This window comes from Marmota flaviventris, chromosome 19 (genome assembly GCF_047511675.1).
Source record: "Marmota flaviventris isolate mMarFla1 chromosome 19, mMarFla1.hap1, whole genome shotgun sequence".
In the NCBI taxonomy this organism is placed as follows: Eukaryota; Metazoa; Chordata; class Mammalia; order Rodentia; family Sciuridae; genus Marmota; species Marmota flaviventris.
The window spans coordinates 32,273,294-32,297,239 of record NC_092516.1 but is presented as its reverse complement, the minus strand read 5'-3'; the positions used below and the strand labels follow the sequence as shown (position 1 = coordinate 32,297,239).

The following is a 23,946-nucleotide window of genomic DNA, read 5'->3' as shown; positions in this document are numbered from 1 at the left end:
GGTTCTGTGCTCCTCATCACATATAGAGCATGCCTAATGCAGTTGGTAGATGTTTGAGTGGTAATTTTGTAGTGGCGATTGAAATGTTTTTAATCATGTTTTATTTTCCAGATTTTGACTTCAGTGTTCCAGGATCCATGAAACTTCATAATCTTATTTCCAAATTGAAAAAGTGGATCAAAATCTTGGAGGCTAAAACAAAGCAACTTCCAAAATTCTTCCTCATAGAAGAAAAGTGCCGATTTTTAAGCAATTTCTCAGCACAAACAGCTGAAGTAGAAATTCCTGGGGAATTTCTGATGCCAAAGCCAACACATTATTACATCAAGATTGCTCGGTGAGTGAGCATGGCCTGGCATTTGGAGGGGGCTCCGGGGTAGAGTCTGAGCAGGATTGCAGACATTAATTCCCTAGATTGGGAGAATACATGATTATTATAGCAGGAGAGTAATTGGGCACCTTGAAAGAACTTGATCTGACTTGAAAGTCCAATGTCCTGAATGAGGGTTGGGTTGCCTCCTGGGGAACCTTTTCTGAATCACCATACGATCTGACAAAATGCAGAGTCTCCCAGGCTTTCCTAGCCCAAGCAAAACTGGACAGCCCAGCGCTTACTAGAGCGGCCGCACCTCGCTTGGCATGTAAGCTGTTCAAGAGGACAGCAGTGGTGGTGGTGTTTTGTATTTATTTCTAAATTAGATGCAGTGCACTGCTTTTCCTTCACATTGTGTCCGACTAGCCATCCTCCCTGACTTCCTAGCAGTGCCTGCTGCAATGTGAAATACTGGCCCATCTACACATCTTGTCAGAGTGGGACGGGGTCACACGAATCATTAGCGACTGTGGAACTGCACAGCCTGCTTCTTCATGGCCATTCTGAATACTCTGTTTTCTTCCGAAGAAAAGGTTGGGGAACCAGGACTTGGAGTTCATGCTTCATTGTTTGCTTGCTTTGGTAGGTTTATGCCCAGGGTGGAAATTGTCCAGAAGCACAACACAGCTGCCCGCAGACTGTACATCCGTGGGCATAATGGCAAAATCTACCCGTACCTGGTCATGAATGATGCCTGCCTCACAGAGTCTCGGAGGGAGGAGCGCGTCCTGCAGCTGCTCCGCCTGCTGAACCCCTGCTTGGAGAAGAGGAAAGAAACGACCAAGCGGCATCTGTTTTTCACAGGTATCATGATAACTATGCCTGGGGGTGCAGCAGCTCAGGCCTTGTGTGTGTTGTGTGTGTGGGCCCAGGGAGGGTTCCAGACGGCACTGAGAAAAAGGCTGTGGGATGAAGAGCAGCCCTGATGGCCCTCCTATGGACGGTGTCCCCACCTTCAGGCTGCTCCCTGCGAGGTGAAGGCTCTGAGCTGAGCTGAGTCTCCATGAAGACTACAGAGTTCGTTTCTAAATGGCCCCAGTAGCAACCACTGAGTGAAGTCTTTTCTTCCCAAGTTGCCACAGTCACTTTAGCTGCAATCCTGAGGCTGGAGCCTGCCACAGGGCATTCGTCCAGTTCTGTGTGGTGCTCTCCTGACAGCTCAGGTGTAGTCCAATCCATCCTGACCTTCAAGTGTAGTATCTCCAGACAGGAGGTAGATTAGAAACAGGTCAGGGGCCAGCTTGCTGCAGTGCTTCATAGAAAGCTGTGTGTGTTTTCTCACGGATGCAGCATGGGCTGCAGTGCTGACCCAGTCATGACTGTTGACCCAGTCATGAGGTGCAGAGTGTTCTTTTGTTTCTTCCACACACTTCAGTTAGCAATGAGTGACAGTCAAGTGTGTGCCCTGGAGTCATCTTGGAATTTTTTCATGGACTGAAGCCAGGGTGGCCAGCCAGCAGCTGTGATTTAGTGGATGGTAGACTGAGTCGGCCAGCCTCGTTCATCAGAAGTTAGAATTGCCTCTGTTGTCTCAGTGGCCTGGACACAGACGAGAGCCAGAGCAGGACATTGCTGCTGCCTGCCTTTTCAGCATGGCCAGTGCAGGCCATCATGGGGTCCGGACTGGGCAGTCTGGGCTTTGATGTTGTCTTCTGGAGTGACCTCTCTCTTTTGGAATCTCTCAGCTGTTTCCAACTTTATTTGGCCAAATTCCATAGAAACTTAAATCTAACATCTTGAAGTATTTTCTCATTTCACCCATAGATAGCCCCATGGGGCCTATCTGAACTGTAGAACAGAACACAACCCAGGTGATATTTACCTGAGTGTCGCCATTCCAGCTGCAGGAAGACAGGGTCGCAAGGTGAGCCAGGAGCTGGGTTCCTCTGTGGACTCCAGCTGGGAAGGCATCTGAAGAGCAAACAGGGTGGTCGTCACTTTGTGTTTTTGAGATGGCCTCTGAAGAACTTGGCTCAAGTGGACTGAGCTTGATGCCATCTGCTGAGTACCCGGGGTGTGACCCAGGGTTCCTCCTCTCCTCACACAGCCAAGTTCTCTCAGCCCTCAGCCAGTGCAGAAGGTGGGGTCGAGCACTAGCCCCGGGTTCTGCCCTCTCAACCTGCCCTGTTTCTTTCCCCCAGTTCCCCGGGTGGTCGCTGTGTCCCCGCAGATGCGCCTCGTGGAAGACAACCCCTCTTCACTTTCCCTCGTGGAGATTTACAAACAGCGCTGTGCCAAGAAGGGCATCGAGCACGACAACCCCATTTCCCGTTACTACGACAGGCTGGCCACAGTGCAGGCACGGGGGACCCAGGCCAGCCACCAGGTACCAAGCAGGGCCAGGCTGCTGCCCAAGGCCTCCACCTGTGGCCGCTTTCTTGTGGTCCTGGCTGATGTGGGGACCTAGGAGATGAGTGGAGCGTTCTTTGAGGGTACTTCTCTCACGTAAAGTAACTTCATTAGACTTATGAGATGGTAGGAATCAGCCAGTGACCTGGATGAGGGGACGTTTCTGCAGAGGGTTTGCTGTGACCAGTTGGAGGTAAGTTCTCCTCCTCGAGAAAGTACTGTCCTTCTCCCTTACAAAGCTCAGAAACTGGAATCTAAAAATCAGTTTTCATGCAGCATGAGGCCCTGGGTTCCACCCCCAGCACCCCCCCCCGCCCCCCAATCAGTTTACATCAGACTCACTTCTCACTGGGCGGCTGGTTCCCATGTGAAGTGGTGTGGACTGTCTGTTGTCTCTGTCTGTCCTGAGCTGCTGACAGGACCCTGGTGCACTCCTGGGATATTAGGTGACACGCGTGTCTATACTGTGTGTGTATTGCCTGAAACAGAGTGGGGAGCTCTGAGATGGGGAGCCAGCTGAGTGACTGGCCTTGGGTAGGAGTCCCGGGCAGACCACAGGATCCTGGGTAGACCCGCCTGCATCCCTCTGGGGCAGAGGGCCCTTTCGGGGTTTGCAGGTTCCTGTCCTTGCCGGAGAAGGTGTTGGTCTAGGTTTGTGAGGAGCGTCCTGAGGCGGCCATTTTGGACTCTGCAAGTGCCCTGTGGTACTGCTGTGCATTGCAAAGGGAGGCCAAAGGGCGGAAGCCAGGACTTGCCCGGTGTCGCTTGGGGCTCATTTCAACTTGGCCGTGTCCTGGAGCACTTGGTCTTGTTTATGAAGAGTCAACCCATAGCTGTGTGTTTGACCTCCAAGGCAGGGCCTGGGGTAAAGGCAAGGCCCCGGGTGGTCCAGGGCAGCTTCCCACCTTTGTGTGCAGGCAGAAGGAACAGATCCTGTTTTCTGATTGACCTCTGTGCACAGAAGTGTAGCCTCCTTTGTGAACTGGTGCCAGGGATTTTTTTGTGTGTGGGGGGGGGGTTGCTAGAGATAAACTTAGGGACACTCAGTCACTGAGCCACACCCAGCCCTATTTTGTATTTTATTTAGAGACAGGGTCTCACTGAGTTGCTTAGTAAGCCTCACCATTGCTGAGGCTGGCTTTGAACTCATGATCCTCCTGTCTCAGCCTCCCGAGCTGCTGGGATTATAGGTGTGGCCACTGTGCCCGGCTCTAGGGATTTTTTTGTGACACAAGTTATGGCTTGGTCATTCTGTGGACTGAGGACAGCTTGGAGGTACTCACAGGAGAGGAATGGATTGTGTTCTTCAGGTCATCACTTGTCTCTGACAGTGGAAACCGGTGACTTCTGTCTGCACATGTGCACTCACATCTTAAAAAATGCCACATGAGCCAGGCGTGGTGGTGCACGCCTAAAATCCCAGCCACTCAGAAGAATGAGGCAGGGCGATCATGAGTTTGAGGCCAATCTCGGCAATTGAGTGGGGCCCGAGGCAACTTAGTGAGACCCTATCTCAAAATAAAAAATAAAAAGGGCTGAGGCTGTGCTCAGTGGTCTAGCTCCCCTGGGTTAAATCCCTAGTACCAAAAAAAAAAAAGAAGAAGGTGCTGTGGGTCCTGCTGAGCTAGATGCTGACCATGTGGAATAGCCCAGCTGTGCGCTCTCCTCTCTCTGCCTCCTTGTGGGCTGCTTCTCTGCTCCTTCATCTTTCACTTGGGATAGCACCTTGGTTGAGATATGGTTCGTATACCATGAAACTCACCTTTAAAGTTCACATTTAAGGGTTCCTAGTATCACAGCGTTGTGCCGCAGTCACTACTGCTGTCTTTAAAACATCTTCCCTGTTTGCTAGTCCCTCCATGTTCTTCTCTACTCCCAACCCTGGGGACCACAGATCTTTCTGCCTCTGGATTTGTCTATTCTGGACATAGAATTCTACATACAGGATTTTTAAAATTTGTTTGTTTGTTTTAGGGGGGAGTTTTTGGTACTGGGCACTGCACTCTACCATTGAGCCACATTCCCAGCCTTTTTATTATTTCCAGGGTTCACCCATTTTGTAACATGTTTTCATACTTCCTTTTTATTGTCAAATGATATTCCATTACATGAATATCCACATATAATTTATGCATTCATCAGTTGATGGACTTCTAGATTATTTACATTTTTTGGCTAGTATGACCAGCATTACTGTGAATGTTGGGGTCTGTGTCTTTGTGTGTACTTTTATTTCTTTTGTAGTTTCTTCACGTTCTTGCCAACACTTACCACTGCCCATCTTTTTGATGGAAGCCGTCCTGGCTGGTGGGTGTGAAGTCCTCTTTCAATGTAGTTGATACCTTTTCATGTCCTTTTTGGCTATTTTCCTTGGAGAAATGCCTGCAGGTGCTTCACCCACTTTTAAATTGGATCATTTGTGTTTTTAATGTAAACTCAGAAGACTTCACCCCTTTCCCCTGTGTGTCAGCGTGTTTTCCTGATTCTGTGTGTCTTACAATATAATGTCGGAACTGGGAGTTGTTGTAGCAACATGATTTGGCGACTCTAGACATCACATCCTCCCTTGAAGACCTGTCGGGTTTGGTGGTGGTCATAGTGACCTCCTGGACTAACTGCAGTCCAGGCTTTGTCGGGGGCAGCCCTGATGTCTGCTCAGTTTAGTGTCTGGCTAATGGTTTAACAGAGACTCTGTTGAATGTCTCAGCCAGTGGATCTTGCATCTTTTTTGAGGGTGTGTGTGTCTGTCTGTCTCTCTGTCTGTCTGTGGAGGGGCATGCCTTCCTCAGGGCTCAGCAGTTTTCAGCTCTGCCTTTGCCTTCGCTCCCTACTTATGCAGAGTCTCAGGGTCAACCAGACGAGCGCATCGGCTTTCCGAGGTTTTTTATGAGCACACACGTGGCCTTCTAGGTCCCTGAGTGTACAGTGCTTCTCCGAGCCCCTGTGGGCATGCCATTCCCCTGCTCTTTTGCTTGGCCAGTCTTGTGGGTGTCTTTTCCTCTGACACCAGCGATATTGAACAGTTGTCATTGACTGTTTTTGCAGATGCGCTTCAGAAATGCTGTCCTCGCCGTGTGAACTCAGGGTTCAGTAAGATGGAGAGAAGCCCCGCGAATGAGGCTTTTTGTGGTTAGCTTCCAGGCAATTCAAATAGGGACAGTTCTCTGGGGGCAAGTCTTTTTTGGGGGGTCACCAAACTCATTTTGCCCACTCCAGTGTCTGTCAGGTTACTGTTTCCACGGCCAGCCTGGTCATGTGGCTCTTGGCTCTCAGCCACCAGAGAGGTGGGGAGAGGCCCAGCAGTAGGTGGTGCACGCCTGTGGGCCTCAGGAGAATCAAAGCCACCAGCCTCACTGCTGGTGGGAGGACTCGCCTGTTCTCCTGAACAAGAGCTCCTCTGACTGGGAGGAGTCTGGAAAGTTCTGAAAATGGTTTTGATTTTCTCAGCTTTTTTACTGCGCCAGGAGCAGGCGTTGGAAGCCCCTGTTTTCGAGTCTTCCAGGATGAAATTCAGTTCTGCGTTGCCAAACACCTGCTCTTCTCAGACTAGCTCCCCAGTTCATGAAGCTGGAGAGGTGTGGTTGAGGCCCAGCTGTTTTGTTCTTCCTGTTAATGGCCTGGTACATTCTGCAGTTGGCATGGGTGGAAGTTTTCAGATCATTACCTCCCTTTCTGTAGGACAGATAACCACACATCACATAACTAAAGCTTTTATTCAGACAGTCCCATTGGCAGTTAGACCACAAGACATTGAGCCCCAGAGGGAAATGGAGCAATCTTGTATATCCTTGTGTTTAGTTTAGTCAAATAACATTGGCAGCAAAATCCTCTTTACGGGTTCTTATTAAATAAACCGTTGCAATTTGTAGGGGGAAAAAAATAAGCCAGTTGGATGGAGGAGTCATGAAGTGATGTGTTTCAGGTCCTTCGAGACATTCTCAAGGAGGTACAGAGCAACATGGTGCCCCGCAGCATGCTCAAGGAGTGGGCCCTGCACACGTTCCCCAACGCCACGGACTACTGGACCTTCAGGAAGATGTTCACCATCCAGCTGGCTCTGATTGGCTTTGCTGAGTTCGTCCTGCATTTAAATAGACTGAACCCCGAGATGCTGCAGATCGCTCAGGTAGCGTGGCTTGAACCGCCAGACCCTCTTCTTCCAACTTCTCCCTTCCACTGCTGAGTCCCTAATGCATCTCCTCCTGTGAAATGCAGGACACCGGCAAGCTGAATGTTGCCTACTTTCGATTTGATATAAATGATGCAACTGGGGACTTAGATGCCAACCGTCCCGTCCCTTTCCGCCTCACACCCAACATTTCTGAGTTTCTGACCACCATCGGCGTCTCTGGCCCGTTGACTGCCTCCATGATTGCTGTTGCACGGTGCTTCGCCCAGCCCAACTTCAAGGTGGGTCATGGAGTCGTCCTGTGGGAACCCAGGCCTCAGGTTTCTGCTGAGCTGCTAACAGGACCCAGTGCTGAGGTGGAATCCTGTGGAAAGGCCCTGGGACATTCCCTGTGCTGACGTGTTCAGAATGTCAAGGCTCTCAGTCTAGAGTCCTCTGTGGGACGCCTTCCCCAGCAGTTCTGCTGCCTGTCACCCTCCCTTCCCCCTTGGCACCCCCTCCTGGCATTAGAGGGCAGAGCTTCTCTGTGGGGCTGGAGTGAGGCTGCTCAGACTGCTCAGACTCCAGGGAGCAGGACACCCCGGGCACCCTGGCAAGCGTGAAGCCACCTGAGAGCATCTGGCAGCTCTGTCCATGGGGACAGGACAGCCAAATCTGCCATTTCCAGGGTGCCATCCCTGTGCTTGGCAGTGCACTGGCTGCCTCAGCGGGCTCTCAGTTTCTCCTAGCCCTGTGGAAGCGGAGCTGCCAGGCTGTGGAGGCTGCACGTGAAGTGGGTCCCTCCTGATGCAGCCTGTCCAGCGTCACTCCCAAGGGCTCCGCTCTCTTGATAGTAGTGCTGAGCCAGTGCACCCCGGCGCACACCTGGAATCCCCGCAGCTCAGCGGCTAAGGCAGGAGGGTTGTGAGTTCAAAGCCAGCCTCAGAACTTAGTGAGGCCCTGTCTCAAAATAAGACATAAAAAAGTGCTGGGGGTGTGGCTCGGTGGTTAAGCACCCCAGGTTTCAGTCCCTGGTACCAAAAAAAAAAAAAAAAGCGGGGGCTGAGCCCAGCCTCACCTTCTCTCATGAGTACAGGGAGAGAAGGCCGGGCAGTAGGTGGTGCACGTTATAGGCCTCGGGAGAATCAAAACCAGCAGCCTCACTGCTGGTGGGAGGACTCAGCCTGTTGTGCGTGGCCTTTCCCGCTCTCCGCTCCTTCAGCAGTGTCCACCAGGGAGGGTTCAGAACTCACTGCTGTCCAGAAGGCAGCGCCTGGGAAGGCTTTAAGTTCTCTCAAGTGCCTCACACACCCCCTGCTCTAACTAGTGTCCAGCCGCGCACATCCCTTGGTGCTGCGTGCTGTTCTGGCCACAGCTGTCCACCTGCAGGACTGAGAGAAGGTTCCAGGCCATGGGCGGCTCCAGGAGGGGGTCTGTTCTGACGTGGCGAATTCTTGCCTGGTTCGGGGACGAGGAAGCGCTTGCTCGGGTTGAACTGTTACGCTTCTGCAAACAGCCATAGGATGATCCCTAGGTGGCATTTCATTTGGAAAGTCGGAAGAGGGCTCTCCACCAGAGGGCCTGTCACCACCCTGGGAGTTTGCAGAACGTGGTGGCATTGATGGGATTTTAGCTCTAGCTCTGGGCTCAGATTTCTTAACAATCTGTATTTAGTGAGTGCCTTTAAGTCTCGCTCAGATGCAGGCCATGGTGGGAGCTATGAGTGGCTGTGCTAAAAATCACACTCTGTTGACACGAGAGTAAGGTGCAATAACGCCTGCGACCTGTCGGCTGAAAGTGCCTGCCTGGGGACGAAGCTCCACTGGCCAGGCCCTTCACCTTTGCCCTGCTCCCCACTGGCAGCTGGAGTTACCCTTTTAGACAGGAACCAGGTCTTGCCACACTCTTCCCAAGACCCTCCTGTAAGTCACTGGAGGACTTGGTCAGAGTAAGGGCCACTGACGAGTCGGGCCAGCAGAGCCTGGCGGACACTGGTCTCTGCCCTTGACGCTTGCCAACTCCTTTACCTTTGCCTGTTTTGTGGGGAGGGAACTTAATACTAAGCCCTGCTCACAAATGGGGAGGCTGAGGTACAGGGTCTAAGTGACTTCCCCAAGGCCACCAGGTGGGAGGTGATGGACCTGAGCTACCAACCTGATGTGCTGAGTGAGACCCAGGCAGTAGCCACCTGTTGCTGACCCTCCAAGCTAACCAGGGCAGCATGGCGTCCACGGCCTCGCTCGGCTGCTCTGCCTGTGGCACCCTCACTTCCTTCTGGTCTTGGGTGAGAGCCTCCTGGTGCTCCTGGGAGAACCTCTCCCCGTCCTGCCCACCCTGCCCTGCTCTCCGCAATGCCCATGGCCCCACCTCATGATGTGTAGTTGGTTGGAGTGGGAGCCCATAAGCCAGCACATGGGTTTTCTGTCCTCTTCACTCTTGGCCAGCACTCGGCCGGCCCGCAGATGTGGTAAGTGGAGCCGATCAGGCAAGGCCGCACGTTCCACCTGGACGCTGTTGCCTGGTGCTGCGGAGACTGGTTGGAAGTGTTGTGTGTGGCCACGGCTCCCAGTAGAGGAGGGGCTGTGGTGCCCAGGCTAGGCAGGGCCCTGGTGGCCTGCTGTGGAGCTGCCCTGGGTGTCCCTGGTGAGCAGGAGTCATTGCCTTCTCTTCTTCGCACAGGTGGACGGCATTCTGAAGACTGTGCTCCGGGACGAGATCATTGCTTGGCACAAAAAAACCCAGGAGGACACCTCCTCTCCTCTCTCGGCCGCCGGACAGCCTGAGAACATGGACAGCCAGCAGCTGGTCACCCTGGTGCAGAAAGCTGTCACCGCCATCATGACCCGCCTGCACAACCTGGCCCAGTTTGAAGGCGGGGAGAGCAAGGTGAACACCCTGGTGGCCGCTGCAAACAGCCTGGACAATCTGTGCCGCATGGACCCCGCCTGGCACCCATGGCTGTGACCGCTGGGCTGCCCCACCGTCTGGAATGTGAAGGCGCCTCTCGGGCTCTGTGCCGCTGGCTGCTGTGGCCTCTCTGCCCGCGGGCCGCTGTGGCCTCTGTCTGCCTTGTTCATCTTACTTACAACAGTCTTGCAGGTTTGCCGAGTTGCAGTTATTTTCCTGGAAGTGTGTGTGTGAAAGAAGGGAGCCACACTGTGGCTCGGGCCACTAGAAATGATGGAGCCAAACTTACCTAAGCTTTTTAAACGCCTTTTTAAGGAGCCAGGATCCCTGGCCTGGAGTTTTTGTGAGTTCTTTTTTACGGAGCCCCTCCCTGTGGGCGGCAGCTGGACTGCAGGAGCCAGCGCCGTCTTCCCGCAACTCCCCAGAGCGCCACGCAGCCCTGCTCCTGCGCAAGAGACCCTGGCGGTGCAGGAGAGCCAGAGAATCCGAGCCAGAGCGCCCATCCCCGCCAGCTTGGGGAATCTGCGCGGTGTCCACTGTAGGGAAGGCCCTTCCCCGCTCGAGCACAGGTTTGGATTCGGCGGAGTGGACACCAACCCTGTAGGTTGGCAGCGGGTCTTGGGCTCTTCACTCCTGGCTCAATGTCTCTTAGATCTTTACTATCACTGTACCTGAAAAAAATCATTCTTCCTAATTTAAAAAGAAAACAGCAATGAAAATTTGTCCCTTTAGTCTTCTGTTATGTTCACATTTTTATAAATCTGAGCATTGTTCTAAATTTGTACAGCGTGATTTTTTTAGAATAAATATTTTATAAAAGGGTTTGTCGTCCTGTTTCCGTGAGTTGTTTTTTCTGCCTTGACATCCCTCAGCTCCTCGGGGACTTGGGGCCCCAGGAACAGTGAGGGGTGTGGCTTCTTGGTGAAGGCACAAGCTGCCTGGGCAGGCGCAGCGACCCTGTGGTCACAGGGGCGGGAGTCTGTGCCTGACGTTGGCAGCGCACCCAGTTCCCATGCTTCATGGCTGCTGCTGCGTGGTGTGCACAGAGCTCGCCAAGACCTCAGCTGCTTGGTTCCACCAGCCCCACCCCTTCATCTGGTGTGGACCTGGCCAGGCCAGTCACTCCAGGGCAGCAGCATGGACAGAGCACAGAGCCCCTGACCTGGCGGACACCGGACAGTCTCTGGCACAGGCGATGACACCCATGGGACGGGGAGAAGGCCTCACTCCATTCCAACACGCACTGCGGCCGAGGAGGGCTTCCCACTGAAGTACAAGGTCCCCACGAGGAACAAACGCAACTCTGGGCATGCCTTGTGGCCAGTCAGCAAGGCCACCCTGTGTGCACTCTGGATTCTCACAGCCTTCCTTCTCTTCCCTGGTGACCCTCACTGGCCTGGGTTCTGGGGAGCATGGCTGCTGTCCCCAAGGCAGGTGTCAACCGCGGTTGTGTTGCTGGATGTGACCTGGGTGCAGGCTCCTTTGCAGCAGGGGCTGCAGCTGCGACCCTGGAAGTCCACATTGGTTCCCAGGCCTCAGGAGATAGGTGGACTGTCCACTTGAGAAAAGGGATTTCCAGCTCCGAGGGTGAGTAGCTTGTCCAGGGTCCCAGAGCCAACAGAGGAGACCAGGCTTGAACCTCCTCCAGTTTGACTCCACGTACCAAGCTGTACCCCGGACGCAGTCAGGGGCTGAGGGCCAACTCTGCTGTCTGATGGGACTCTCCCTCTCTGTCTTTGCAGCTAATTTGTGTTTCCCATTTCTTGGTGACAGCTGGCTTCGTCAGACCAGGTCTCGGATTTTGGAGTGACAGGAGCTGTGATTGAGGACTGGTGTCCCAGGTGTCTCACTGGGGCGGTTGCCCTGTGCCCTCGCTGAGCCTGCTGTGCAGTGAGGTGTACACAGAGAGGACCTGGGCTGTCGGGGTGCAGGAGCACTGGCTCCCTACCTTGGAGGGCCAGAGTCACCCGGGGTTCCTTGCCAGGTTCAGCCAATCGTGCCCCAGGCAACACCCAAACCATAGCCAGTGCAGAGTCTTGCCAGGGACGCATCTTCTGTGTTTCAAGAAGAGGAAGGAGTGAGGACCCGGAGTTGGGAGGCCTGGAGCCAGCACCTCCTGACCACGAGTCGGCTTCCTCACCCAGTTGGGGACAGCCCGGTAAAGGGCTCAGTCACAGGCCCACATGTGTTCTAAGGTTCACCAACTATCATTTTGAGGTACTGCTAAGCTTTTGGTTTTTATAGTGATGAAATATACACAACAAAGTTGATCATTTTGACCTTTAAGTGTCCAGCCCACTGGCTTTGAGTAGTTCACACTGCTATGCGGCCATCGCCACGTCCCCTCCAGGCCTTCCTCAGCCTCCCACACTGAAACTGCAACCCTGTCTTCCCCACGCCCAGCTCCTCACCACCACCACCTGCTTTCTGTCACATCACTTGACCACTCTGGGGACCTCATGTCTTGTTGGTGACTGACTGATCTCACATGACGTCCTCAGCATTCATCCTGTTAACAGTGGCGAGGTTTTTTTTGAAAAGCTACATAGTGTCCTTTGGCTGCTTAAGCCACATTTCTTTTATCTGCTTATCATTGATGGACACTTGGGTTGGTTCCGTCCTTGACCACTGTGAATAATGCTGCTAGGGATGTAGGTGGGAGTGTTTGTTTAAGTCCCTGCTTCTAATCCTTGTGGTCACATATGCAGAATTGCGTAATCGTGCAGTGACCACCGTTTTCCAGGGCAGTTGTGCCCTTCATGTTCCCTCCAGGAATACACGAGGCTTCTCGTTCTCGTTTCTCCACACCCCTGGCAACAGTTATTTTCTGGTTTTTGTCTGTATTTTATTTACTTGTTGATGTGGTTCTGGGGATTGAGCCCAGGGGCACTTTCCCATTGAGCTGATCTCCAGGTTTTTTTTGTTTTTGTTTTTGTTTTATTAAGCCAGGGTCTCACTAAGTTGGCAGGCTGGCCTTGAACCTGAGACCCTCCTGCCTCAGCCTCCTGGCTTGCTGGGATTATAGGCGTGCTCCACCCTGCCTGGCTTGACTTTTTTTTTTTTTTTTTAAAGAAGGCATCCTAATGGATGTGAAATTGTATCTCTGGTGGTTTGGATTTGCGTTTTCTAATGAATGATGTTGAACAACTTTCATGTGCTTATTAGCCAGTTAGTTATATATCTTCTATGTCTCGAAGGACTAGGGATGAGAATGAGCCCCAGGTAGATACGTGACTTGGAAATGCTCACTGCATGGACCACCTTTTCCCTCTTGGTAGTATTCTTTTTTGTGCAAATAAAAAAATTTATTTATACATATATATATATATATATATATATATATATATAATTTGTACTGTGGATTGAACCCAGGGCGCTTTAACCAATCAGCCACATCCCTGTCTTTTTTATTCTTTATCTTAAGGTAAAGTCTCCTTGAGTTGCTGAAGCTGGCCTTGAACTTGCCAGCCTCTGAGTCCCTGGGATAGCAGGCAGGGGCCACCGCACCTGGCAGTTTTTCCTTGCAGTGAAGAGCCATTTTGTTCTCTGTCAGCAGAGAACTCTTATTCCCCTGCCTCCGGCCTTGCAGGATTTCTCTTGGAAATCTTCATGGTCTTATTGATCGCTCACATGGGGTGACCTGCTTTTCTCAGCTCTTGCTTTCAAGATGTCCTCTTTGTCCTTCAGCAGTGTGATCGGCGTGGGCCTTGGCGTGGGTCTCTTGGCGTTTATCAAGCCTCTGACTTTCGTGTGTCCCACAATCCCCTGGGCTTGCTCGCTTGTCTCTGTTCCTTTCCCCTTCTCCCCCCCTGCGTAGTGATTTCAGGTGCCGTCTTGGAGCTCACTGGTGTCCCTCCTGCTGGTTGAGAACTGCTGTTGCCCCGTGGTGATGTCACAGCTTCAGTGCTGCAGTTCTCAGCTCCAGGATGTCTGAATGGCTCTTTATCACAATCTCTTTGTTGATGTTGCCATTTTGTTCATGGATGTGTATCTGTGTACAGCCCAGGGTTATGAGGTAAACTGTGGAATGGCTAAAGCTGTGTGTCTGTCTTCAGGGGCGATCTCTGTAGATAGGTTTTGTTCCCCTGAATTTCCCCTGGTTTTCTTGTCTGTATCTTTTGATCGTTCGTTGACAGCTGGGTACTTGAGGAAACCGCCACCTTACCTGTCTCTGCAGGTGGCTCCTCCGGGCTCCTCCTGCGGCCTTTGTGGTTTTGTGTTTGTTTTTATTCTTCCACAGGCACAGCTGCGTCTTGGCTGCTTCTCAAGGGTTAGCGCTTCCTCAGTCGGTCCTCTCCTTGGTGGCCCAGGCCCCGTGTCCTCAGGCCCCTTAAATAAAGTCTATTTGTAACGTAAGCCCCAAAGAATTAAAATTGTTGTCAAGTTTCATTTAAGCACTTGGAGAGTCATTTAACTGTACGTTGGACTGAAGAGAAAATCCAAAATCACCTTAGAGATGACAAGAAATTGCTCTAAGTCAATAGAAGAAACTCATTAAGTAGCAAAACAAAATACTATCATAATGCTAGAAGTAAGACGGAGGTAAGTCAGCATGAAGATCAACATTTTCAGGCCAGGCGTAGTGGCACAGGCCTGTAACCCAGGCAGCCTCAGCAACTTAGCAAGGCGCTAACAGTGAGACCCTGTCTCTCAATAAAATACAAAATAGGGCTGGGGATGTGGTTCAGTGGTTGAGAGCCCCCGAGTTCAATCTCCTATACAAAAAAAAAAAAAAAAGAGAGAGAGAGAGAGAGAGATTCACATTTTGGGGCTGAAGTTGTGACTCAGTGGCAGAGCGCTTGCCTAGCATGTGTGAGGCACTGAGTTTGATTCTCAGCACCACATAAAAATAAATAAATAAAATAAAGGTCCAATAACAACTAAAAACAAAAAAATTAAAGATTCACATTTTGGGGCTGGGGATGTGGCTCAAGCGGTAGCGCGCTCGCCTGGCATGTGCGGGGCGCTGGGTTCAATCCTCAGCACCACATAAAAATTAAATAAAGATGTGTGTCCACTGAAAAACTGAAAAATAAATATTAAAAAATTCTCTCTCTTTAAAAAAATAAAAAAGATTCACATTATCATAATGTGCACTTATAAACCGTATCTTGAGCTGCCCCCAACAGGAGGACACAGACGTGGTGAGCTTACAGGTTCACGCGTAAGTGTCTTCAGTTGCTCATCATGGCTCTGAGAGTCGTCTACCAAGATCCTAACTGGAACCACTGGAGGTCCCTGATGTAAAGTCAGTGGCACTGACAGAAACCACGATTACTTTAGCAGAGAGGTGGCAACACATGGGAAGGGTGGTGGCTCTGGCCCAGGCCGTGCGAACGCCAGGTAGACTCCACTGCCTGGTGTAGACCTTCCCGTGGCCAGTGCAAGGTGTGCTGGGCCAGCAAGGCCCCTGGAGGAGAGTCCTTGGGAGCACTGTCTTCATTTTCCAGAATGTGGGCAGGACTGGGCGCTCTTGCTCGGGAAGAGACAAGGAAGAGGACCAGAGCCCTGCCCATGGGCGTGGCCTGACACTCAGAGGTGGCCGTGGCCGGTGGAGAGTACCTTCTCTGGAGGCCTGAACCTGTGGGGACACTGCTGGGCCCAGCAGCTCACCGTGTCCTTGTACCCTGGCAGTATGGACGCTCTTTCCCCTCCAGAGCCTGGTGTCCACAGGGTTCCTTGTCGGCCACCTCCGCCTCCAGCCAGGGCTTCGCCTGGAACACCCAGGATGCAGGAATTCTCAAAATGCTCTACTTTTTATTCCTTCCTGGTAATTTTTGTGTGAAATCTCCATTTTCTGCTCCTAAGTTATCACGCATATTTCTCTTGTGGAAAATCAGCTGGTGTTGAGAGTGGCTACTGAGGCCATCAGGGTGTCTGGGAGAATTGTGGTCTCTTTGCCCGTGTCCAGCTTGTCCCATGTGTGGCTGACCTTTGAAATTGCTGCAGGTAGTCTCTCCACAGGAAACGCACTTTGGTTGAATATCCAGCAGATTCCTTCCCATACCTGGTGGACTTTCTGTCAGAACTTAATACTTTGGGCTGGGCTGTGGCTCAGTGCTAGGTGCTCGCCCAGCCTGCACGAGGCCAGATGGAAAAAGAGAACTCGGTACGTTCTGCTTCCTACTCTGTTTTGACCACAGTGGAAACATTTTGTGGTGGACTTTTAATGTGGTCTTTGTTTGGGTTTTTTTTTTGTTATTTGTTTTCCTTTGTTTATTTTGGTACCAGGGATTGAAACCAGGGTGCTTAATCACTGAGCGACATCCCAGCCCTTTATATTTTGAGATGGGACCTTGCGAAGTTGCTGAGTCTGGCCTTGATCCTCCTGCCTCAGCCTCCTGAGGCGCATGGACCACCGTGCCCTCCTTAATGCAGTCCCTTAATGGCACCAGTATCTTTATTGCTCTTCGCTATTTCAGCATATATTTAGTTACTTATTTTTAACTAAATATATGAAAAAAAAAAAAAGAATATAATCCTCTCGTCAGTTTTTTCAGAAGACCCTTCTGCTCGACTGAGGGCTCTGTTTCCTGAGTAGCTGTTGTGTCCAGGTCTGAGTTCCCGCCAGGAGCTCTGCAGGGACTGGCTGCTGCCTCCTGGGCCCAGCATACATTGATCCTGTCTCAGTGGCAGCAGGGCTGACCCAGGGCTCGGCCACCCCCCCACCCGCCTCAGAGTCACCAGGAGGCCACCCTCGGGCTGCTTGGGCCTGTTCACGTCTGTGTATTCAGTACACCTGTCCCCTCTTCTCTCCTGACCTTGGGCTTCTTTTGACAGCAGCCTTGTGCTTCCCCGAAGTCCAGAATTTTGATTGGAGTCTTTCTGATGCCATCTGAAGTTGGGCTCCTCCCTTTGCTGAGTTTCGCAGGCTGCTTAGTTGTGGTCGCTGCAGGGTGTGCTGGAAGGCGTCTCATGAAGGCCAGACCTTCTCACACCGCCTTCAGCTCTTCTAGACTTGGTTATTTAGTTCTTTGCTGCGCCCCTCCTCTGACTCAGGCAATGGCAAGGCCCTACTGAGGTGGATGGCGCAAGGCGTCCATCCTCTGGAGGAGCACAGTATGTTTCTGGGAATGGGCTGATTTGTTTTTGTATTCCTTTAATAAGTATAGTTGCAATTTCTCATATGACCATTAAGTATGAAGGAAAAAAACATGACTTTCCCAATTAATGCAACTACTTCTAAAGAATAGATCTGTTTGCTCTAAATGCAATGATTCAGCTGTGGAGTGTAAATTATTAATGTCTAATGAAAAACTCCCTGTATTCCTGTCAAGGAAGTTTTTGAGAAATCAAATTAAAATCTAGAGAAGAAGAATTAATGTTAAGAAGACAGACTAGTGCTTGGTATTGGGCAATTTGTTCTTGTTCCTGTGCACAATGGTTTGTGCTCTTACTCTTGTTTGATTAAAATTAATAACAAGTTAACCACTTGCCGTAATCATGGCACCGGTTCCAGTCAGTAAGTCAAGAAAGAATAGTCAAGGTATAGGTCAATAGTCTGGGACATTTCTAACTATTATTAAAAGCTAACTAAGCAGAAACAGCTCAAAGCAAAACACGAACTGAAAGGAAAAATGCTTGCTTATGCATAAGCCAAGATACATTCTTCTAATTGTAGCTGCGTAATACTTTGTTTCTTTGAATAATGATTCCTGTTTTGTAACCACAAAGCACTGTGAGCCTGCCAAAATGAAAAGTATATATGACTAACTTCACAAGTAAAGATTGGGATTCAGCACCTTCACTTTGGTGTCTGTGTTGTTTCTCCACCCCCACTTTCACCGACTCCTCATCATCTGTTAGTCTCCTGAGACCCCCTGTTGGAGCTGGACTCCGACAGTTCTTTGCAAAACTCTTGACTTTAAGCCCAGTGAAGATTTGGGACTTTCCCACTGGTGGCCTCGTGGTACATTTCTTTTGGTCTTTCTCCCTGCCTGGCTACCCCAATATTGCCCTGGGGGACTCAAGCGTGTCCCTCCCTCCAAAGGGCAGAGGCTCTGGTGGCAGCTCCTAGGCAAACAGACTTTCATGATGACAAATGAAGGACAGCCCTCACTGTCACCACCACTGTGTGAGACGGAGGGCATGGCTTGCTGCAGTCTCCTGTAGCAGTGTCACTACCTGGAACCTTGTCCCCAAGGCAGCACAACACAGCACTGCAGTTGTTGACAAGCAGGTGGTGGTTTCTCATCTGCTGGATGAGAACAGGCCCCTAGGAGGCAGAGGTGGCATTCGGGACTCGAGCTGCCCACCTGACTCTCTCAGGAGTGCCTGCCCACAGTGAGTGGAATAAGGGACAGAGTCAGGGGCAGCCCTGTTAGAGGGTCGAGGCGGCATCTGGGAGAGACCAGGGTGCTTGGATGTACTGGGGTCTGGTCATCAGCATCCATCCAGCGCCCCGCTCCCCAGCAGCGCCTACCTTAGCGCCTGCCACACTTGGCCAGAGCCAGAGCAGGGCCTCAGGAACAGGAGGCTGCCCAGGAAGGTGCATGGAGCAGGGAAGGCTGCAGGACCCCAGGAGAGCAGAGGTGGAGAGCAGAGCCCTGGGCAGGGTGGGAAAGTGACAACTCGCTCATGTTACAGAATTTCGGAGAGGACTCAGGGATGCAGGCCTGTGATCCCAGTGACGCAGGAGACAGAAGCAGGAGGATAGCAAGTTCACGGCCAGCCGAGGCCACTTAGACCCTGTCTTAAATTTGGGGCGTAGCTCAGGAGTGGACGGCTTGCCTAGCACGTGCAAGACCCTAGTTTCAATCCACAGTATTACCAAAAAAAAAAAATAAGGGGGACTAAATGCAACACAGGAGCAGAAAGGTCTGTCCAAGTCACCCAGCACTGCCTGTGTCCAGGGCATCGGGCAGCAAGAAAGCCTGGTCAGGCAGGGGCAGCAGGGCTTCCCAGCTCTCGGGCAGGGTGAGGACACACGTCCCGGTGGCCTTTCTCTGCAGGGCAGGTGTGTTTCTCTGGACTTGCTGTGGTCTGCGCCTGGGCTGCTTGTCCAGCATCACCAGACCTCCCAGGGCAGGAGGTCATTTGGGGTCTCATTCTCTAGTCAACCTTGTTTTTCTAGAACTTTTGCTTCCTGTATCATTCCCTCTTCTTATTTATGTGAATCTAATTTTGTAGGTAAGACAACAGAGGCCCAGTCATGCCCTAGAGTTCCAGCTGTGACCTGTGGACTGGATTCAAGACCCTCCCAACTCTCCTGCTCCCACAAAGTCGCCAAGGACAGAGCCTCCATCCCTGGGGGCTCAGGAGCATGGCCGTGCCTATGCCTGGAGACTGGTTCTGGTAGGTGCCAGCAGGACCAGGCTGAGAGCCATTGGGCAGCTGAGAGCCCTTGCCTGGTCCCCTGTGTTCCCCAGGGGCCGCCTGGCTGGGTGGAGATGCTGAGCCATCACCCGGTTCCCACAAGAGCTTCTGCCATGGAGAAGAGACACAGACGTGGTGGAGTTGAGTGGCCCTGCCTGCTACTCTGACCACAGGTGCACCAATAGGCTTGGAGACAGAGAGCTGGTGACTCCCTCGGGATGTCTCACCTGCATGGTGAGCCCCTTGCCTTCAAGGCTGTGGTCTCAGAAAATGGGGCCTTGGGAGGTGATTGGATTATGAGAGAAGAGGAGTCCTTGAGAACGGGGTTTGTGCCCTTAGATAAGGGGCCCAGAGAAACCCTTACCCCCTCCAGGGGAGGACACAGTGAGAAGACACCAACCAGGACCCAAGAAGCGGCCCTCACCAGACACCAAACCTGCTGGAGACTTGACCTTGGACTTGTCAGATATCAGAACTGTAACAAAAACATCTGCTGCTTTCCAGCCTCCCGCGTTCTGCTCCTTTTGGAAAGGAGCATGGACTTGCATGTATGAGAGTGACAGCCGTGATTGACAGGCCCTTCTCATAGAACACACAGCCCTGGGAATTACGTGGGCGAGCCTCAAGTTTACAAACAAGGAAACTGAGGCACCAGTTAAATAATGTGTCCAGGGTCGAGTAACAAAGCCAGGAATTGGTCCCAGGTTCCAGCTCTGCCTTTGATAACGTCATGACATAGACGTGGAAAACATCTGTCCACATTCGGATCTGGGTGTGATCATCAGGTAAAACACGGGAGCCGGAAGCTGTTAGTGCAGCTGCCCTCAGGGGCACAAAGCTCGTGTTGGGAGATCAGAGGGTGAAGGAACAAACTCGATGTCTCAGGATAGCTGGCAGCTAGGCCGGGAGGTGAGGGGCAGGCAACAGGGGCCGACTTCACAGGAAAAAAAAGTGAACTTGGGAGAAACTGCCTGTTGGTCCTTTGTACAGTGATGCCCTCCTGGGACACTGAGAGGAGGCAGGAGCCACCGCTCCCCAGCGACACGACCACCAGGAGCACAGCAGACACGGTGGTGCTGAGCAGTGAGGCTGGGGAGAGGTGATTGGGGCTTTCCAGTGGAGGATGTGCGTGTCGGAATGTGGCCTCTTCATAGCAAGCATCTTTTTAAAACTTGAGCACCCACAACACCGGGATCAAAACCTGAAAATATTCTGAATTGTAAAAACCGTGATGAACCAGACACCTGTCTGTCATCTGGAGCACAGTGTCCCCTCAGAAGCGGAGCACAGGACTAGTCCACTGAGTCTGGATACACTGTGTTCCTGTGACTGTTCCCAGGAGGGAGATCAAAATAAACATGACCAGAGTTGTTGAGAGCCACAGCCGAAGGGGCCCCAGCAAACTTTCAGACTGCCAGCTGATGATTGGCTCACAAAGGCCCCAGCAACTTCTAGCTGATTGGCTCCTCTGCGGTGATGCTCATTGGGCTGTTTCCCTGCCCTTTCAGACTACGGAGCTGCTCATTTGGGGGACATTTTTGGCTCTGCCCACGCGACCCAGCCAATCGGCCTCAAGAGCAGGAGGAGTGGGGGAGGTTGAGAGGCTTGTGGGAAGCCGGTGGTGGCAGTTGGGCTCTGAAGGTTTTTCCTGAGGAGCTGTTTTGTTTGGCCTGTGTGGTTCTAAAAATAAAGTTCGTTTCTTTTGACAAGTGGCTCCTGAATTGTGCCCAGCCAGACTGTGGCACAGAGTGACACCAGAAAGATGGCAGAGCTGGCACCAAAGCTCTCTCCACCACTTCAGCGTAGACTGACAGGGTCCCCAGAGGTGACCAGCTAACAGCCAGGTGAGCAATAAGGACTTCATCCTACCAATATGAGGCTTGGTGTTTTGATCACCAGGAGCAGACACGGGCAGGCTCTGCCACCTCCCCTGCCCCAGCCTGAAGTGGCTTCCCAGTCTAGAGGAGTGGCCTCCCTTGTTTGGGAGCCAGACATTTAAGGAATGAAAAGCAACTGTGTGGGCAACCTCTGTGACCTGAGGGTGGCTCCAGCCAACAAGCAGGAGGAGGCCAGGTCCCTCAGTCACAGCGGGAAGGCAGGCTGTGCCTTGGCTGCAGCTGCAGGGTAATTCAGCATATTTTTCATCAGAAACACTGGGAGCCCTGGCAACAAGCTGATCATGTTCAAAATGCTGAAGGGGAAAAAAACTATCAGCAATTCATACCCAGCAAAACTGTCCTTTGAAAATGAGAAATTAAGACATTCCTAAGTTAATGTCCATTAGCGCTTCCTTGCAGGACATGATGGAGACCCTCAGGTTGAAATACGGCCTAGGGCTCCTAGTCGAGGTGACCATCAGCCAGCTGGAGAGCCGGGATTCAGGCAGTGGGGACACTACTCTGTGAGGTGGGTGAAAGAGGGATTGCACTAATACTCAATTTTGGACAGTGTCTTGGAGACTCGGGAGTTTGGGTACATTAAACAGAGAGACTCCATTGGATCCCAGCTGGGAGTACCAGAGCCTTAGAGGCCCTGGCTCAGCACAGGGAGAATGCAGAGAAACTCAGAGTTAGTACAGAAAGTCCCCAGATCAGACAAGCAGCCTGCCCACAGCTGACCCAGAGGCTGCATTGTCCCTTAGAGGTGAAAAGCCCCCCATCCTCACCTGGCCACGGGAACTGAGGCAGCCACACTGCGCTGCTGCTGCACAGACGGCTGCAGTGTCCCTGCAGGTGCCTGCCGCAGGACCTGCCATCCCTCGAAGGTGAAAGCAGGACAGGCTCAGAGATTTAACCCAGGGGGTTCAAGTCAGAAAAGCAAAGGGGAGCCCAACTTGCTTTCCCCTTGACTCTGGTGGCTCCGGTGTGCCGCAGTCTGGCTGGGCACAAATCACGAGCCACTCAAGCAGGAACAAACTTTATTTCCGAACTCCTTCAAACCACACTAACCGGCCTTCCCCCAGGACACACCACACACCAAACGGAAATCCCCCCTCCGGCACTTCCCCAACCAACACGAACTCCCCAGAGGAATCCCCGCAAGAACTCCAAAGTAGCGCGGAGCCTGAGGCGGACATGAGGGATCTAATATACAATTGAATACACAGCTTAACATAACCATCATCATCTCAATGGCTTGCTGGTCACCTCTCAACCACTCTGTTCTGGCAAAAATGCCATGCGTCATTCTGACTCGGCTATGGCTCTCAGCACCCGTGACCAGCTGAAGCGGGTCGGGGATCTGCACAGGAGGTGGGTGGACATGTTTGGGGACTAAGCCTGGGAGGCTGCAAAGGCTGTGTGTGGGCAGCAACCAGGGTGAAGGTTGGGCTCCCCGGCCCTGGGAGTAGGATCCCAGGGAGGCTCCTGAGATCCAGATCTCTGCTGGGAAGCAGAGCTGCCCGGCCCTGGGTGTGCTGACCTTACTTCACCAGAATGGTCACCACCCAGCAAAAGCCCCACCTGGGGGACTCCATTCAGAACTCTGCAGGCCCCACGGGGAGTGGGGGGGCCTGGCCTGTGCAGACAAAACTAGCGGGCAATGCTTCTCCTCCCACCCTTCCTCACACTGCGGAGAAGAGAAGCTGAGAATTTTTGAACTCCAACTGGCAATTTGGTGAGCTACACAAAAAGAAGGGCTTAACAGCCCCTGGCCCTTACTCTTCCGCTGGGCTGGGCTCAGGTAGTTGGGCAGAGACCATGTTTATTCCGCCCCAGTGGAACAGGCTCCTTAATTGCTCATTAGGAATCTTCTCTTTTCCGTGTGCGCTCGCGCATGTGCTGATTGGTTCATGGACATGTTTCTTTTTATTCTCACTTGTAGTATTTTTAAAATGCAGTCTTGCAAGGGTTAGAGTTTGGTCAGAATATTTTGGTTTTGTGTTGTGCTGTTAACAGCCAAATTCTATTGCTCTTTCATTCTTTTTTACTTCAAGTTTTTCTCCTTCCTTATAACAGCCACATCCTACATCTCTTCTGCATTCCTTGGGTTCATTTTTTTTTTTTTTTTTAAAGAGAGAGTGGGAGAGAGAGAGAGAGAGAATTTTTTTTAATATTTATTTTTTTTCAGTTCTCGGCGGACACAACATCTTTGTTTGTATGTGGTGCTGAGGTTCGAACCCGGGCCGCACGCATGCCAGGCGAGCGCGCTACCGCTTGAGCCACATCCCCAGCCCAAAATTATTTTTTTTAATTTTATTTTTTTTGGTGGTGCTGGGGATTGAACCCAGGGCCTTGTGCATACAAGGCAAGCACTCTACCAACTGAGCTACAACCCCAGCCCCTCCTTGGGTTCATTTTTTGACGTTGAACTCCTTTCTACCTTCCTGTCACATTTTCTCTTAATCAACTGAATTCTTGCCGTCTTTTAGCACTAGTTGGTTTACATAGTGCTTGCCCCATCATTACTGCTGTGGATGCCAGAGTTGACACCCGTTGTTTGATTTAATGCCACATATTATACATGGTTACCTATGGCAATTGCTGTCATTTCTGCTTTTTGTGGTAATTGACATTGTAGACATCAGAAGGAACTAAGAATTTAGTTTAATGCTTTATATTGTTTGCATTGGTTGTTGCAGTTATTCGTTGTCCCCTAATCTGAGAGATACTGGAAACCTACAGGGACACTACAAGTTCACGGGGTAGAAACTCTGCTGAACTAAACCGAAAGACAGCGCATCTGCTCTACACACAAATTAATTACACTCAATCTTCAGCTGTACTTTAACACAAAGAGTAGAAGAGACAAAACCCCAAACTAATGACCAGGCCCCAAGTACAAAGAGCCAGGGGTGGGCCCCCAGGTTCCCGCCTACAGCAGAAATGGGGAAATAACACAAAGACTGTGGATCCCACTCTGGCAAGGGGATCACAATCCAGATCGCTCCAGGACT

General features: G+C 51.6%; 1 protein-coding gene and 1 non-coding gene across 10 annotated transcripts in view; one reads left to right on the top strand and one right to left on the bottom strand.

The window, feature by feature from the left end:
- Trrap (transformation/transcription domain associated protein) overlaps positions 1 to 10,559 on the top strand; it is a 114,021-nt gene extending 103,462 nt beyond the window's left edge. For all 9 annotated transcript variants that reach the window (XM_071605575.1, XM_027953212.2, XM_027953213.2 and 6 more), the window contains 6 exons: positions 112 to 337; positions 960 to 1,177; positions 2,515 to 2,699; positions 6,645 to 6,848; positions 6,938 to 7,132; positions 9,510 to 10,559. In XM_071605575.1, coding sequence (XP_071461676.1) covers positions 112 to 337; positions 960 to 1,177; positions 2,515 to 2,699; positions 6,645 to 6,848; positions 6,938 to 7,132; positions 9,510 to 9,794 — 1,313 coding nt within the window. In that variant the 3' untranslated portion in view covers positions 9,795 to 10,559. The remainder of the gene's footprint in view (positions 1 to 111; positions 338 to 959; positions 1,178 to 2,514; positions 2,700 to 6,644; positions 6,849 to 6,937; positions 7,133 to 9,509) is intronic.
- Positions 10,560 to 23,255: 12,696 nt separating this feature from the next.
- On the bottom strand, positions 23,256 to 23,328 carry Trnat-ugu (transfer RNA threonine (anticodon UGU)). The gene has a single exon. It is a non-coding gene; the product is annotated as a tRNA-Thr (tRNA).
- Positions 23,329 to 23,946: the final 618 nt, after the last annotated feature.